Source organism: Artibeus jamaicensis, unplaced genomic scaffold (assembly GCF_021234435.1).
Source record: "Artibeus jamaicensis isolate MK-2021 breed Jamaican fruit bat unplaced genomic scaffold, CSHL_Jam_final contig_519, whole genome shotgun sequence".
Taxonomy (NCBI): domain Eukaryota; kingdom Metazoa; phylum Chordata; class Mammalia; order Chiroptera; family Phyllostomidae; genus Artibeus; species Artibeus jamaicensis.
The window spans coordinates 31824699-31843263 of record NW_026521871.1 but is presented as its reverse complement, the minus strand read 5'-3'; the positions used below and the strand labels follow the sequence as shown (position 1 = coordinate 31843263).

Genomic DNA, 18565 nt, shown 5'->3' with positions numbered 1-18565 from the left:
TAAGATTTCTGAATTCTGGTAGAAGGACGAATGTGAGTCTATATTCTAATAATTTAATGAAAATGGGAGTAAATGGATCAATAAATTTTGTGGCTTTTAAAAACATTTTTAGAATCCATATACCTATTGAATTCATACTTCCCTCAGTAAGATATCTGTCATTCTCTTTTCCCTTTACAAAAGAAAGGATAAAATTAGATTTCTGGACAGGACTACTTATGTCCCTCCCTTATATTACCATATCTATGTAGCATTTACACACTCCCCCCCACTCCTTTAAATAAATGTTTTCCAGGTGTTTCTGAAGAAATATAACCATGTCTTAAATAAGAAATAAACATCCCTGTGAGGGGAAGCTGCCCCCAAAATATAGGAGTATCCCTCCTAATAAGGAAGACCCTACTTCTTTAAAGAAACCTTTTATTTCAACTGTGCTCTCATTCTTGAATGTACACACCATACAACCCACTTGGTTGGACAAGTTAAATGATTTCTCAGGTGTGTAACAGATATTTCAAGTTAAAGGTGTCTTTATTTATTACTTACCTTATAAATTGTATTAAACATTGCTTCCCTTTAAGTGGAAATAAAATTTAAGGAGAGTAATAAGTATAAAAAATAGGAAAAGGAAATTGACATTAATATAGCACTTAAAACCATGCTACAGAAGTAACAAATATTTTCTTAGGTTATTATGGTGTCTTTAGACTAAAATCTTAGATTAATATATCTAGATTTGTGGTCTAATAGTTTACACCATTGCTTATTTTAAAAACTTAATTTTGGAGGCACAGGTTCAGAATTGAATTTAACAAAGTCCTATATAAATAGAGAGCTGTAATTAGCATTTATCTCTTTTATATATATGAATACTTTCTAAACTAAGTATTTTTTATTTTAAATTTTATTTCAGATTGCAAGTGAAACTCCTTTAGATGTTGTAAGTATTAGTCCTTTTTTAGTCCCTGCGGTGTAGACTATTATAATTATTTATTTGTCTGCTCTCATTAGAGCTGTAACCTCTTTTACACATTCCTAAGAACAAAGATAGTGACAGAAATTGTGTAAGGGGGTGGGTGTTACTCGGTGGTAATTAAATAACATTTCCCTCAAGCTCTTAGTATATAACTCTCCCTCAAAGCTCTTAGGTTGTGGTCCTCACCACACTTTCAGGATGATCTGTTCAAAGAACTTGCTGAGTCGAGTTTTTATGATATAAGGGTCTGAGATTTTTTAAAATTCGTATTCAAGTATCAGGGTATACTCCAAAGTGGAAACATGGGAAGAAGGGAGTGGGAGTAAGTGCTGTAGTGTATTTGAAAGTTTCATTTCTGACATTTACAATGCTTTTATTTCTCAGTTAATGGAAACTTCTGGAACAGACATGCTGAGTGATTCAGACAGTAGAGCAACAATAAGCCCTTTGCACTTGGCTGTAAGTACTACTTTCACAGCCAACTCCATGGCTGGTTTACTGAAAATATGTCTGTCTGTGTTGACTCAAACTAGTGCCCAGAACTTTTGGTCCATGTAATGATGATCATGGAATTAAAACTTCAAAAACTTCCTTATTCAGATAGTTCTTGAATGTGCTTTTATATTTTGTTTGAAATATTCTTTTGGCTTCCCCCAAAGCCTAACTAAGCCAAGGGAGAGAATATACCTGTAATGAGAATTTTAAAATGCACTCTCATTGTGAGTGGGATGGCTTCTAACTTGCTAAATAAGCAAGTCATATAAGAACCATAATTTCTGTGGTATTTCTACAGCTTTACTTTGTGTTTAGTTTGTGAGCTGGGGATGCTAACCAGGTGTGTGTTCACTGGCCCTTCGATGGCTTCTGCTCTAAGATTTGGCCGTGTGATCTGTGGTGTTCCTTTTAGCTGAGAATGCCTCTGAATTTTTCCTCTCAATGTCAGTCACTAAGAGGAGGAAGCTGGGAGAGTCCTTTAATTCAAATACGGGAAGAATTACCTTGGGAAATATCAAGCAGACCCCAGTCTATTCTTTCTGTCCTAAAGGAAGAATTCGATTCTGAAACAAAGCCTGTTACAGTTGAGGGAAGGGTGGGAACTTTGAGAATGAGGAGACTTGGGTACTGTCACTAGCTATTTGTGAGACCTCTGATTTTTAAGTATAGTAAAATGCTTCTAGAGCAGGGTCCCCAGTCCCCTGGTGGCCTGTTAGGAACCCGGCCACACAGCAGGAGGTGAGTTGCTGGTGATGGAGCAAATCTTTGCTCATGTTACTGTCCGAATCCCAGCTCTTGCCCCCCACCATGGAAAAAATGTCTTCCACAAAACTGGTGTCTGGGGCCACAAAAATGGGGGACCACTGTTACAGAGGTATTATTGAAGTTAATGTGGATTACTCTAAGTTCAGTGATCCATTTAATTTTTTCTTCTCACATAGACTATTACTATTGTTATCTTAATATTCTCCTTGCATATTTTCTAGCACTGACACATGTACATTGACTCTTCTGCTTTGTTTTTCTCACCATTTCTATGTTCTAAATAAGAAGGCATGCTGAAGCTTTCTGCTTTCTTGCCCTTTGAGTCTTTGGAAATACTGTCTGCTCTCCAGAGTTGTAGAGTAGATAAGTCATGCAGAGGACAGAGCCAGCATGGAGAAAATAGCCATTTTACTGTTGGTGGCAAGAAATGAAGTCTGAGCAGATGACTAGGCAATTCTTGTGAGCAACAAGATTAAATGTGATCCTAAGACTGTAGTGCTCAGTGATCTCCAGTCATGTAAATCTTTGAAATAGAAACATTAAAGAGGACAGTGAGGCCTAGAGCAACTTTACTTCTTGGTGGTACTTTCTGACATTTCACAAGAAATGTCTTTACAGCCTTTGGATGCAATACAAAGCCATCTTCTAGCTAATATCTTTTAGCATCTTTTTTCATATCTAGTTTCGTTTTTTTCAGATTAGGAGCAAATGAGATTTAGCTCAAGTATGGTAGAATTTTATGTTTTTTTAAATTCCCAGTGAAAAATTCACATGTGAACATTTACCTGTCTGCTAATCTTTAGGTGTGAATAGTATCAAAAAATAACTTATGAAAGTCCTTTAGCTACAAAGCGGCAGTGTCAGTGAACTAGAGAACATTCCTCTCATGCCAGAACTGTCTTGTTACTGCTTCATGTCCTGCGTGGATGCTAGTCCAATGAGAATAAATGTTCAGTTGACATGTTGGTTTTTTAAATGAATTATCTATAAAGTCCTTTTATCAGACTGTGTAAAAAGTGGGGCTTCAATATGACAATTCTTTAAATATCCTTACTCTGTTCTGCAGCTAGGACAATGCCTGGCATGTGGTAGTTATTTAAGCAGGGCTCCTTCTAAGTATTTTTTTGCTAAAAGAAATGTTTATTTTTGAGATACGGCATATTATACAGTTGGGGTAGTCATTTTAATTTGAGAAATCAGAAGACTCGAGTACTAGCTGAACTTCAGTTGCTGACTGTTTCTGCTTTAATTATGATGAAGTTTTATCAGGGAGTTCAGAGGAGCATTGAGCTGTGATCGAAAACACAGACTTTGGAGTCGTAGATTTAGGGTGAAGGCTGTAATTGAACCCGTGTCACACATCCATTGAATGTCTGCCATGAACCAGACATTGTAGACTCATGAAAAGATCATATCATTTGAATTGTTATTATTTGCAGAATATTTATTCCCTAACACTATAGTCTATTATTTGATTGTTTAAAATTTTATAGTTAACATTCTGAATTCTCAATACAGAAATTTGGGGTTATCTCAAATATATGTGAAGACAAGTTTGCTTACTTCTTTATGTTTTCCAGAGTATCTGGGAAGTCAGTCTAAATATGTGTAGTTTTTTTATTAATTTATATTTGTATTTATCCTAGGCCTACCATGGTCACCATCAAGCGCTGGAAGTATTGGTACAGTCTCTGTTAGATCTCGATGTGAGAAATAATAGTGGAAGAACACCCTTAGATCTTGCAGCATTTAAGGGCCATGTTGAATGTGTGGATGTGCTCATCAATCAGGGAGCATCAATCTTAGTAAAAGATTATGTTTTGAAGAGAACGCCTATACATGCTGCAGGTATGCAAAATATCATGCATGGTTTTATTTACTGCTTCCTGTCTTGTCTTTTTCAATTTGACTTTTTGCTTTGTCTTTCTGTTCCTTCCTCCCTACTAGACTTTCTGTTTTTACTATATTCTGAATGGTAAAATCATCATCTACCTTAGAAATTGGATTTATGTAAGTCTAACTCTGGAGTACTCTATTAGCAAAACAATACAATAGTTTTTACTCTTTAATGAAAGTTATTTAATATTTGTATGTGCTTTTGCTTTAATGATTGATAAACATTTTGACTTACTATATACCAGGGTGCTGCATTAAACATTTATTTAGTTATAAAACACCTACCTATGCAGGACCTACTCTGGTGTGATTTTGTGATGTTGCAGATGTGTGAAAATGCAAAAGTGTGTAACCATATCACTGTGATGACTCGGTACCATCTGAGTATCATTACCAGATACGGATTCTCTACAGGAATTACTACAAGGTGGTATTCATGTTAAATAACCAAGACTGGTACACTTAAAGAAACCCATTTGCAAGCATTTTTCTTTTCTTTTTTAAAAAATATATTTTCTTAATTATGTTATTACAGTTATCCCATTTTTTTTTTCTCCTTTATTCCCCTCTGCCCTGTACCTGCCCTCCCACCAGCATTCCCCCACCTTAGTTCGTGTCCATGGGTCATACATATAAGTTCTTTGGCTTCTCCATTTCCTATACTATTCTTACCCTCCCCCATCTATTTTGTATCTACCATTTATGCTTCTTATTCCCTGTACCTTTCCCCTCTCTGCCTCCCTGCTGATAACCCTCCATATGATCTCCATTTCTGTGATTCTATTCCTATTCTATTGTTTGCTTAATTTGTTTTTTGTTTTTTTAGGTTCAGTTCATAGTTGTGAGTTTGTTGTTATCTTACTGTTCATATTTTTGATCATCATTTTCTTAGATAAGTCTCTTTAACATTTCATATAATAAGCTCATTGGTGATGAACTCCTTTAACTTGACCTTATCTGGGAAGCACTTCATCTGCCCTTCCATTCTAAATGATAGCTTTGCTGAGTAGAGCAATCTTGGATGTAGGTCCTTATCTTTCATGACTTTGAATACTTCTTTCCAGCCCCTTCTTGCCTGCAAGATTGCTTTTGAGAAATCAACTAACAGTCTTAGGGGAACTCCTTTGTCCTTTTCTCTTGCTGCTTTTAAGATTCTCTCCTTATCTTTGATCTTGCGTAATGTAATTATGATGTGTCTTGGTGTGTGCTTCCTTTAGTCCAACTTCATTGGGACTCTGAGCTTCCAGGGTTTCCTGGAAGTCTGTTTTTTTCACCAGATTGGGGAAGTTGTCCTTCATTATTTGTTCAAATAAGGTTTCAGTTTGTTGCTCTTCCTCTTCTCCTTCTGGCACCCCTATGATTCAAATTTTGGAATGTTTAAAGTTGTCCTATGGGTTCCTAAGCATCTCCTCATTTTTTTTTTTTTTTGAATTCTTGTTTTTTCATTCTGTTCTGGTTGAATGTTTATTTCTTCCTTCTGCTCCAAGTCATTGATTTGAATCCCCATTTCCTTCCCATCACTCTTGGTTCTTTGTACATTTTTCTTTATTTCACTTTTCATAGCCTTCATTTCTTCCTCTATTTTGTGACCATATTCAGCCATTTCTGTGAGCATCCTGACTACCAGTGTTTTGAACTCTGCATCTGATAAGTTGGCTATCTCGTCATCACTTAGTTCTCTTTTTGGAGCTTTGATCTGTTTTTTCATTTAGGCCATATTTTTTTTGTCTCCACGCCTAATACATAGTAAGCAGTGGAGACTCAGGCATTCACCAGCCTAGAGCAACCCACGTATCTGCATTATGGCACAGTATATGGGGGAGGAGTCCAAGAGGGAACAATACTGCTTTCTTAGCTCTCAACTGATTTCAGTCACTTCCCCTGCTTTCCACAAGCAAATTGGGCCCTTCTGATGCCTGGTGTGGTGGGTGGGTTGTGTTCGTTCTAGGACCCTGTGGGTCTCTCCAGTGGACTGTCCTGTGAGGCTGGGAGGTTACAGTCAGAGGTTTTGAGGCTTTATTTTTCTGCATTGGAACCCTGGGTTGCACAGTCTGTCTCACTCTCCAGTTGTTCCTACTGGTTTCTCTGTATGCACATATGGGACCGCCTGGTCCGCCAGCTGCCGACTTACCCAGTCCACCAGCCACTGCCTCACCCACCCCAGTTCTGCCAGCTGCTGAGAGTCTTCTCCCTGGCTGCCTATCTCCACCCTTCCTATTGGTCTGGACGAATGTTTCTTTATTAACTCCTCGATTGTCAGACTTCTATACAGTTCAGTTTTCTGGCAGTTCTGGTAATTTTTTGTTTTTAAATTTGTTGTTGTCCTCCTTTTGGTTGTGTGAGGAGGCAAAGCGTATCTACCTACGCCTCCATCTTGGCCAGGAGTCCCAAGCATTTTTCTCATCCCCAGTTTAATTAGATTCATTTCACTTAGTTGATTTTTATGATGATCCTTAAGGACACATTTGAATATTGGACTTCACTTCTAGTCTTTTAGAAAACTTGCATTTTTAGATTGTAGATAAAGCTACCTGTTGTTCCAGAGCAGCCTTTCAGAAATTAACAGATATGCAAGCAGGGTTTAAAAACAGAAATTTTAATAATGGGTTAAAACTCTTAATGTATGAATATAAACTGCTATACTATAAGAATAAGGAGTTAAAATGCTATCATTTTCTAATATTCAAAAAAATAGGGATTATATATTATTCTACAACTTGAAAAAATACATCTCATTTACAGAGTTAATTTAACGCTTTCAGGGGTGTATTTAAACACTGAACCAAGACATCAGCCAGTCCCTCAGAAGTAACTGGTGTCTTATACTGTGTACGTCTTAGCCACTGAGCCAGCTACAGATTACTGGTAAATGCCTATTTTTTTCAGTAATTGCAAGCCTTAGTCCTATAGATGCCGTTCGCATTTGGAGATCTGCTTGTAAGGGAGCATCTTACTTGTAAGTCACAAAAAGGATGCTGAGATTTTTTTTCTGGAAGTGAACTATAGTTTTTTTATAATGACCAATTTTAAAAGGTGGGTTAAGTGACAGAGTTTAGTCTCACCTAAAATGCCCAGAGATGGAGTCAGTTCCAGGGTTAGTGTCTGCAGTGGTGTCAGAACCCTTGAAGATTCTGTTGTCCTCTGGCCTTTGTACTCATGTCACAGAGTAGCTGTTGCTTCTCTACAGGATCACATCTAAAATCAGGGGCAAAGGAGGACTATTCATTATCCAGAATAAAAATATTTCCTGGAAGCCCTGTAGACTTCTTAACATCTCCGTGGTCAAAACTGGACTAGTGCTTACCTTGAAACCAGTCACTGGCAAGAGGGGTTACTGTGATTGACTTGGTCTGATCATGCTTTCATCTCTTGGCTGGAGGCAGTCCACCTTCCCTGACCACATTGCCACCATAAGAGAGCTGAATAAAATGATCATACTCTTAGCAGGGCACATAATGAAGCGTGGGTATGGCCGTGATTTACCATAAGGAATTTGTGTCTATTCAGTTTTATCACTGCAGGCATTGGAAACTTTCTTTGTATCTATAGACATTTTTTCTCTCTTGCTTATTAAATGCAGTGAAACCATCCCAAAATTACATCTAAAAAGTGTGCTCTAAGATGGACATTTTCTTTTATTATTATATATAATTACTGAAATTTTTAAATATCACTTTACAGCAACAAATGGTCACTCAGAATGCTTACGACTACTAATAGGAAATGCAGAACCACAGAATGCTGTAGATATTCAAGATGGAAATGGACAGTAAGTTTTAATAACATTTAAATTATTTTTAATGTGTTTGTTGTTATACTTTTGGCCCCTGTTTCAGTAAGCCTGTCATAGTATGTAACTGGGTAACATCAAATACAGTTTTTTAATTAAGCTTAATTTAAAGTTGCATCACAAAAAGGAGTATTTAGGAACCGGGTGAATACACTTTGGTTTTCATGGAGTGGAGTCTTAAGTGGTTAACACTGAAGCTATTCCTGCTCTTGCTTAGGACCCCTCTGATGCTCTCCGTTCTCAACGGGCACACAGACTGTGTTTACTCACTGCTGAACAAAGGAGCAAACGTCGATGCCAAAGATAAATGGGGGAGGACAGCACTGCACAGAGGGGTAAGCAGAAATCATTCCGCTTCCTTTCAAAATGTTTCTGTGGCCTCGTTTTACCTAAAACTGAACTAGGCTGTGTTTTTTGTTGTTGTTTTTTTAAATTAAATTTGTACCAAATAATTTTCACTATTTCTTTCAGTACCGTAGTTTTAGAATGTTAATTTTAAACAACTAAAAATCACAATTTAATCCAGAGAACAGTGATGTTGGGGGAGGTTTTATCTTATTTTTTATTAATTTTTAAAAAGATTTTATTTACCTGTTTTTAGACAGAGGGAAAGGGAGGGAGAAAGTGAGGGAGAGAAAAATCTATATGAGAGACATCAATCAGCTACCTCTCGTTTGTGCCCCTTCTGGGGACCAAGTCCAAACCTGCACCCCAGGCATGTGCCCCAACTGGAATCAAACCAGTGACCCTTTGTCAAGTTCCTCTCTTCCTGTTTTTCATACCACTTATATTTTGATAAAGTTACTGCTTTAACTTAATCTTTAAACTACTTCCAATAAAAACACTGGATTATTAAAAAATGATAAATGCCTCAATTGGTAAAAAGATAGGGGTAATATAGAGTTTGAAAATATGGAATTAAAAATGTTTTAATTAGCTGTAATTGACATATATTACCCAACATAATATATTCAACTACATACAAACAATTTTTCTTTCAGGCAGTTACCGGCCATGAAGAATGTGTAGATACATTACTTCAACATGGTGCTAAGTGCTTATTTCGGGATAGCAGGGGCCGGACACCTATACACTTGTCAGCTGCCTGTGGACACATTGGTGTTCTTGGAGCCCTTTTGCAGTCAGCAGCATCTGTGGATGCAAATCCAGCCATAGCAGACAATCATGGATATACAGCACTTCACTGGGCTTGCTACAATGGTTAAGTATACAGATACAAACTTACATTAAATGCCTAGTATGTACCAAGCAGGGACAACTGTCTATAACACATTCTGAGATTCATAAGAATGACATATTTATAGGGCAGACTTAAAGTTTAAGGTTTGTAGGAAGTCTAGGAATAATTGTACTGTGTGGTCATAGCTTACTCCTGGTTGCTTGTCATGCTAAACCAAGACACTCGTTGTCAGAGATGTTTTGAGATAAGCTGTCACTCAGTTTGAAATTGTTCTTAGACCTTTGGTTCAAGTATTTTGCATTTTAAGATACTTTTATGATATAATTTCCAGTTCTTTTATATAGTATGCTTGTACTTTGATTATGTTATTTTACTTTCTTTAGTGGTAGTTTTTTTTTTAAGATTTTATTTGTTTTTGGGGGGGGAAGGGAGGGAGAAAAAGTGGGAGAGAAGTATTGATGTATGAGAGATACATCAATTGGTTGCCCCTCTCACACACCCAACTGGGGAACCTGGCCCACAACCCAGGCATGTGCCCTGACAGGGAATCCAACCAGCAACCTTTCAGGTTGTAGGCCAGCTCTCAGTCCAGTGAGCCACCCCAGCCAGGGCTTCTTTAACTTTCTAAATGGACTTATTTTAGAAAAAAAAAAACTGATGAAGGTAGGAGAAACAATGAAAATGTATCACATTCTAAACTGAAATCTGTGTATGTTTTCTGTGCACATTACAAGATAAAATCCTATATCAACAGTAACATGTATGCTCAAAATTTTAAGGAAATAATATCCTAGGAGGTCATAGAAGTAGAAACTTGGAAACCTTCATGGTTAACTTTGCTGCATAGTTAGAACAGACTGACTTTTACCTTTCAAGAGGCTAACAGTCATAGTTAGTCCTTTTACAGGTAGGCTCATTAAAGGTTCTCAGAGGAGTAAAAAGCTTTTTTTTTTTTTTTTTAATTATAAATGTTTAAGGTGGAGTTTGACTTTTACAACTAATTAAAATAATTTTAAATAATGAAGCATGTTGAGAAGTATTCATTTTTTCCTTTGTAGGGGCCATAGATTTCTCAAGCACATTATATACAGTAGAAAGACCAGTCTTGTCGAAGTTTGGGTTTCGGGCTTTAGCAGAGAGGTGGCAGGGAGGGGAGGTGCACTGAATGTCAGCATTCGGGCGAGTGTTCGTTGTGAGAGCATAGCTACAAAACCAGTTCACGGCTCTAACAATTTTCCCTCAACAGATAGAGAAAATACAAATTTTGTCTTTAAATAAATATCCACTTGCTTTAAAAAATAAGTATAGTATCTGTTCTAAAATTCAGATGACTGCCTTAGAAGAAGTTGAGGTTTTTATCTTTCTGTAATATGCTGTTTCATTGTTCTTTCACTGGGGGCAAGTAATGTAAATACTTTTTGACAAGTAATGTAAATTTGTGATGAGAAAGGAGAACTATGACTATAGCACAGTTCTAGTTTGTTTTCCTAAGTATTTACTAGGTATAATATTTTGATATTCATATGAATAATTCTTGCGTGAGTGTTCTCTTCTTTTGCTGTGAGGAAGTTTGCTCTCTTCTGAGGTTTATCCTGCAGCATCTATTGGCCATCCTCCAGTCTATCGGAGGCACCAGTTAAATGTATCGCTACTTCAGATGTTCAGTTCAGTCAGTTTCAGTTACTACTACCTCAGATCCTTACCCAGAACAGTCTTGAAAACTATAAAACTTTTGGATTTCAGCTTCTCTTTTTCTCTTTTCAGTTCACTAAGTTGGTATTAAATGAGTATAGTGGAGTAAAGATAAATCGTAACTCAAAGAAGACACTGTAGTTTGCCATTGAAATTTGATTTGTTTTTATAATGTATTTTGAAGACATTTTACAACTATAAAGAAAGCCAAAAACATGTAATATGGTAGAAAAACATCCACAGATGTGAATTTTGTTTAAGGATTCAGTGAGATAAAACTATTTTGAAGCAAGCTTTTATTGCTTGAATATTTTTTTTAATGTGTCACAATTAACCATTGAAGAACCACGCAATAAGGCATTTTTTCTCACATAGAGAGCATTTAGTTGTAAACAGACTGTTGCAACTGCCCTCGGGGGAATCACCATCTAGCATTCCTTATCGGGTCTTTATGCAGAACACTGTTTCCTAAAGTGAGTTTCTACTCCAGCACTACTGAATTTAGACTCCCTAATAAGCACATCATGTACAAGAGAGAAGACTTTGCATGAATGTTTGCCATTTAAATATCAGAACAGATGTGTCTAATTTCCAGACTGTAGCAAAATTATGATGATTTGGAATTGAGCTGGAAGAAATCAGATGTGTGTTGGCTATATGCAATAAGAGACTGTACAGACAGTCTAAAATTAATACCATATCTATAGCCAAAAGCCTATTTTATAATTTGGCATTCTGAGAATAAAATATGTAAGATGATTTTTACTTTGGTAATTATTGTACAGCTGAAAAGAAAATTGGGAGCATTCCACCAGAACAGAAAACAATATTTCTCTCAAAAGTGAAATGGAATGATGGCCGAGTTTTAGAAAAGAACTAGTTATACATACTAAACTTTAAAGTTCAGATTTTCATTTTATGTAATGTCAATCACAGAATTTGAGTACTTACATTGTCTTCTTTTAAAATTTTAATTTTATGAAACTCTTAAGCATCCTCAATATCCCTCAGAAACATGAAGAGACCAGTTCTACACTTTTTCATAAATTAGGACACAAGTGATGAGTTTTTCAGCTTGATATGACCCAATAGTCATGTATTTTAAAATAATTATTTACCAAAACAAAAAAGAAACTTGGTGAGAAGAGTGGAAAATTTCTTTAGTGGCTGATTTAAAAAAGACAAGTTTGCAGTGTCACCCCAGTCTTCCCCAGACTACACCTTGAAACTTGGCATCCTGGAAAAATAAAAAACCATTAAGTCAATACTGGACAACTTTACATGGTTAATTTTTAGTAATGAGTTAACATTTGGACAGAGAGAATTAAATCAGGGTTTCTCAGCATCAGTCCTGTTGACATTGTGGGTTAGGGAATTCTTTGTTGTGGGAGACTGTCATGTGCATTGCAAGATATTTAGCAGTATCCCTGGCTTCTACCCATCTAGATGCCAGTGGCATTCCCCAACCCATGCCCAACTGTGATAACAAAAAATACCTTTTGGAGTGCAATTAAAGGTTTCCTAAAACTTTCTTTTCCTGGTAAAAACAACTTTAGGATAAAGAGAAATTGAGCTATTGTTTGAAAATGTTAGAGTAACTTAAAAAGAAATCTAGCCTTACTGTGTTAGCCAAATATTAATCCATGGAAATAAAGAGGCTATGTAAGAATCTAATTTATTCCTAAATCACATACCAGATGACTAATGAAATAAAAGAAGCAACATTTCATTTGCAGTAATTAGTACAGCAGTAGGGGTATTTTTACTAAAACTCTGGCTTTGAAAAAGAGGTTAAGAAAATCTAAGGTTTGGGTTTTACCCTGTTTTCAAAGTTGCTATTAAAAACTGGGCCATACCCTGGCTGGTGTAGCTCAGTGGATTGAGCGCGGGCCTGCGAACCAGACAATCGCGGTTCGATTCCCAGTCGGGGCACATGCCAGGGTTGCAGGCCGGTTCCCTGCAGGCCAGTCCCCAGCAGGGGACGCAGGAAAGGCAACCATACATTGATGTTTCTCTCCCTCTCTCCTTCCCTTCCCCTCTAAAAGTAAATAAATAAAATCTTTAAAAAAAAAAAAAACTGGGCTTAATATCTGTCAGTAATCAATATATCTGTCCTTTAACTCAACAATATAATTTCTAGGAAACTGTTACACAATAACACTTGGATTGTTTTGGTTTTTTTTTTTTTTAAGATACTGGAATGTTTTGATAATGTCACACAGAGAACTGTGGTGTTATCACTGTAATAAAGGAGCCAGCCCCTCAAAAACCATAATTAGAGATTAAACTATTTTATGATATACTTAGATACTGTGAAGTTCTGAATGAACATTTAAAAATAAGATTTTTACTTATGCTACTATAAAAGGATATTTACAGCTAATAAAAATATTAAGTAAAAATAAGTGGCAGAACTGAATATTGCAATTGTGTAAAAATAAAAAATGAAATATGTGTTTGTGTGCATGTGGGCATATGTATGCCTAGAAATTGTCTGGAACTGGTAAGGTAGCAGTAGTTACAGTCTAGGGAGGAACTGGAAAGATGGGGGTGGGGACAAGGACATTTACTTCTGAACACTTCTATAGTATTTGATATGATACCATTAGATCATTACTATAATCAGAAAGTATTTAAAATTTAAAGTTATTCATGCTGTATAAATATATATTTTGAAAGTTATACTATACTATGTAAATTTGACTTTTTAAAAACAGTGATCAAATTACTAACTGGCCACTATGTAAAAGAATAATGAGACTAATTTTTTCCTCCCACAAAGTAAATATTTGCTGTGCAAGTAATAAACTCCAGTAAAATTATCATAAGAAGTCATTGTACTGAAGGTTTTGAGGTTGTACTTTGGATTCCAAAGCCCCTAAAAGTGTGGTGTTGAACAGGTTCAGTGAATTGGTTATTTTTAATTCAGCAAAGCATCTTCTTACTTTTGTAAGGATATGTGGCTGTGTGTGGACAATTCAGCATTTGGGGGAGATTTTAATATCTGATTCTCACTTATTTAGGTCACGAGACATGTGTAGAACTTCTTTTAGAGCAGGAAGTTTTTCAGAAAATGGAAGGAAATGCTTTCAGTCCGTTGCATTGTGCTGTGTAAGTACAGGCAGAGTGAATCAAATTTGATTTGACTGTTTAAGAAATACACCATTGCTGTGAGAGTGATCACTTTATTACCCACCTCACACAGGATAAATGACAACGAAGGTGCTGCTGAGATGTTAATTGATACATTAGGTGCCAGCATTGTGAACGCCACAGACTCGAAAGGAAGGTAGGAGTTCGGCTGGGTAGGAAATTATTTTACTTTCCATAGGAAAAAATTTTAGCTACTAGACTAATGTGGAAGAATTTATAGATTGCCCATTATTAATTAAAAGTTGATTTTTATATTCGTAAGTATAAAGCATGATAAAATCTTAATTATGCCCTCATTATAAAAGACATTTCTATTATTTTAGCCAGTTTTTTTCTGCTTTTAAAACTTGTAAAATATAAATATTTCCCTTTTTTTTAAGAGGTATGTTTGTTACCAAGTGACTCTTGTTAAAGTATCGTTGATAAGGTAGTTAACATTTTTCTGTAAAGAAATAAAAGCTGGAAGGGAGTCCAGCAGTTTTAGTAGATGGCAGTATTTGGGTCAGGGTTTCAGAATTTCCTTTAATGATATAACATTGTTTAGTAGTTGTATAAGTTATCCTTATTTATATTTAATTAACGGTATTTTAAATTATCATAAAAACAAATTTTAGTAAATTGCATTCAGTTTATATCTGGGCAGTGCTTTTATAGCCTGATCTGTAAACCCCTGAAAATTACTTGTGATAAATTAAAGAATGGTTTTTTTCAGAGTATGTATGACACAGATTTAGTGGAGTCTTGGACTGTCTCTCTGCATTGCAGGACCCCGCTCCATGCAGCCGCCTTCACAGATCACGTGGAGTGTTTACAGCTGCTGCTCAGCCATAACGCTCAAGTCAACTCTGTGGACTCCTCTGGGAAGACACCTCTCATGATGGCTGCGGAAAACGGACAGACGAACACAGTTGGTAAAGAGACCGATTAAGGCTTTTATTATTCTAAGTATTTGTATTGCTTATGTAGAAGATCTATTGCTTAGATCTCAAGCCTGCTGACTCTAGTTCACCGACTTTTCCACTGCTGTTCCCACCGCTCCTGAGATTTAAAACCCTTTACATGCGTACCACCCGCATTTTTATTTAAGGCCACAATGTTTTCGTTTGCACTTACTGAGGGAGTAGTCTGCTTCAGCAGGGCCGTGTGAGGTAGCGGCCAGAACGCTGGCGCCGGGCCCCCGTGACTGAACGCGAGTCCTGCGTCTGCCGAATGAGTGGCCTTATGCCTTGGTTTTTTATAAAGTGAGAAAAATAACAGTACCCACTCGGTAGTGTTGTTGTGAGAATTAAAAAGGTATTATTATTCCAGAGCACTTAAAACAGTTTTTGAAATTTAGTTAGCATTCACAATAGAAATGTTAGTTTCTGGGGTGGGGGAGGCTGGGATGGGAAAAATAGACAACTGTACTTGAAAAATAACTAAATAAAATTTTTAAAAAAAAAAGAAATGTTTCTGTTGTTAGTGTCTTTGACTTACGCAGCAGTCAGACAATATATATGTATGTTTTATATTACAATATTTTTCTTGCACTTAAGTTTTTGGTAGAGGTATATTTTTGCTTTGTATCTTTATTTTCTCTACAGTGAGTTAGTAGTAAGTAGCCATAAGAATTGATGTAATTTTTCCTCCCAGAGATGCTGGTTAGCAGTGCTAGTGCAGATCTGACTTTACAAGATAACAGTAAAAACACCGCCCTCCATTTGGCTTGCAGCAAGGTATGTACGCATTATAGGGGTATGTTTTCATTGTTAATGTCAACAGTGGCACTTAAAGTTTTTCCACCTCACAAAACTGGACAGAGCTAGGAACAGACCCCTCTAATGATCCCTCACAACATTTCTTTAAAAGAACTACTAACAGGTTAGGCACCATGGTGGATGAAAGTCTCCAGTAAGCCAAGTAGGTTTTAGAGCATTGGCCTAAACATAATTACCGTCTTTGCATAATTATTTTCTTTAATCTCTCTAATTTTAAATATTCTTGTCCTCTCCCTGCAGTCTCATTCCATACTTAGATAAGTATGTAAGGCCAAGAAAACTCATGGTGTGTATATATGGTGATAGACATATTATGTGCACTAGTGTTGGAGTATATTATATTGAGTGTATACATTTATCTTTAATGGTGCCCAAATTTTTAAAGAGTTATTTTTCATAAATTTAGGGTCATGAAACTAGTGCCTTGTTAATACTGGAAAAGATAACAGATAGAAACCTCATCAATGCAACCAATGCAGCCTTGCAAACGTAAGTACTCTGTGTCTAGTATAAACCTGATGACCTGTAATTATTAAAGTGATCAGAGGGTTTTTTCCCTAACATGGGACCATTGGAATCAGTCTTATTCACAGTGTTCATAATAGACAAAACTCATTTCTGTAATCATAACAGAAGGCATATTACTGAAAAAGCTTTTCAACTTGAAACTTTATTATTGAAAATAATGTGGTTTTCAGCCCTGGCTGGTGTAGCTTAGTGGTTTGAGTGCAAACCTGCGAACCAGAGGATCGCAGTTTGATTCCCAGTCAGGGCACATGCCTGGTTGCAAGCCAGTCCCCAGCAGGGGACACACGAAAGGCAACCATACATTGATGTTTCTCTCCCTCTCTCCTTCCCTTTTCCTCTAAGGATAAATAAATAAAAATTAAAAAAAAATAATGTAGTTTTCTCAGTTCAATTTTATGGAGGAAAGTAATACTTGTTTAGTGTGTTTTATGGAAGCACAAGAGTAATGCATTATTTTGATACTAGCAGTAAATGAGGTAAAAAAAAAACTATGTCTCTGTAAGCTAAAGAGATGTCAAAAAGAATCAACTTCTTAATGTGAGCAGCCAGGCTGTAGGTGACTGTTAGATCTTAAATTGACATCCCCCATTGTCCTCTCCCAGTTTTCCACTTGCTGTGATACTCTTTCCTGTTCACGCATCAATTAGATCCCTTGAGGGTTGAAAAATTAGTCACAGAATCTGTAAACTGTGTTCAAGGCCTGTTGGAATTGTGCTGTCGCAATTCAGTTTTTATTGTATGTTCTGTTCTACCGGTTTGCCAACCTCATTTCTTAAAGCAACAATTTAGAATGCTGTTTAGTTAGTAAAATCATTTTAAACATAGTCTTAGAAGGAAACTAACAAAAAGGTTTAATAAAGGCAGCATCTTGGTAATGTGGCCCAATGCTAAGCTTACGCACATTGACCAGTGACGGTGTACTGCACATGGGTTCTGCTGTCCCTTGTGGCCCATCATCATTGCTGTTGGGACTAGGCGCCTCACGTGGTAGGGTGTGCGTTTGTGTGCACACATGCACAGGCATGCACATATGTACATATACCATTTTCCCCCCAGACCTCTGCATGTTGCTGCCCGGAATGGGCTCACAATGGTGGTTCAAGAACTTTTGGGGAAAGGAGCAAGTGTGCTTGCCGTCGATGAAAACGGTAAGTAGGTTCTGTATCTTCTTTACTTAACTATGTCTCACTAGGAGCTTTTATCTTTTCATGGTCCTTATTTGAAGTAAACTTGGATATTGTTTATTGGCCAAAGAGGAGAGCAAAATTAACATTGAATGGCAAAGGAAATAAGGGCAAGAGAAACGACAGAAGTTCATTTAAGAGATTAACCGAATTTCACACATCTGTTAAACCAGAATTAGTGTTTGTTATAATTGCCAGGTTCTTACCTAAAGCTAATATTCCCACTCATGTGCTAGATTCTGTCCCCTTCTGCCTACCTGAGATGATTGCTGTAGCAGTTCTTCACTTCTGTGTCATATAATCAACATTTTTGTTAGAATGTTCCTAGATTATTCTCATCAGTATACAAACATCATTTCTCTGACCCTAAGAAAGTCTCATTCATCCCACCTCTCCTACCAGCTGCTGCCTTGTCTGTCTGTTCCTCTTTGCAGCAGAATTACTCAAGAGTTAACTCTCCTGCCTTTCCCAGTTCTTCTCTCATCTCATTCCCTCTTAAGTCCCCTGTAGTCAGACTTCGCCACACCACACAGCAGAACTGTTCTTGCCATGCTCATGGGTGACCTCCACAGTGCTGAGCATCAGTTATTAGTTCTTGTCTTACTGAATATGTCAGAACTTGGGACAAATAATTATTCTTTTTCTTTTTCTTTTTTTTCAAAAATAGGAATGAGGGTTTTAACATGAAATTTAAATATACACATTAATAAGGGAGTAATTGGGGATATGAAGGTTGCAGTCTTCCATAGCAGGTCTAATATTTCCCTCGAATAATCTTCATATTTTCTTATATTCCACTCGCTGCTGCTTGGATCAGCTGGTGCGGATCACTGTGGGGCAGGATAAGAGGGAGAGTCAGTATCTGTGGTGGAGGTGAACCCAGTCTCCACTCACAGGTACCTGGTTCCCCGAGTTGATAACTAGGTGAGGGTGTGCAACTTGCTATTCGGATGGTCACATTAATTAACCAGGATTCCCTGGACCTGAAAACTGTTTTTTTTAATCCATTTTCTTTTATTGAGATATAACTCACATGCAACATGATACTAGTTTCAGGTATATTCTTTCTCTTTGGTAAACTTTCTTCACTTGGCTTTTAGGCCTCAAGACTTCCTTGGTTTTCCTCCT

The 18565-nt window shown here is 36.8% G+C and overlaps 1 protein-coding gene across 8 annotated transcripts in view; it reads left to right on the top strand.

Moving 5' to 3' along the window:
- The window catches only part of ANKRD28 (ankyrin repeat domain 28), a 201318-nt gene that overhangs the window by 176359 nt on the left and 6394 nt on the right, over window positions 1-18565 (top strand). For all 8 annotated transcript variants that reach the window (XM_037143954.2, XM_037143950.2, XM_037143952.2 and 5 more), the window contains 12 exons: window positions 914-940; window positions 1361-1435; window positions 3883-4084; window positions 7814-7901; window positions 8140-8257; window positions 8924-9143; window positions 13839-13926; window positions 14021-14104; window positions 14734-14879; window positions 15601-15683; window positions 16132-16214; window positions 17310-17401. In XM_037143954.2, the coding sequence (XP_036999849.2) occupies window positions 914-940; window positions 1361-1435; window positions 3883-4084; window positions 7814-7901; window positions 8140-8257; window positions 8924-9143; window positions 13839-13926; window positions 14021-14104; window positions 14734-14879; window positions 15601-15683; window positions 16132-16214; window positions 17310-17401 (1306 nt within the window). The remainder of the gene's footprint in view (window positions 1-913; window positions 941-1360; window positions 1436-3882; window positions 4085-7813; window positions 7902-8139; window positions 8258-8923; window positions 9144-13838; window positions 13927-14020; window positions 14105-14733; window positions 14880-15600; window positions 15684-16131; window positions 16215-17309; window positions 17402-18565) is intronic.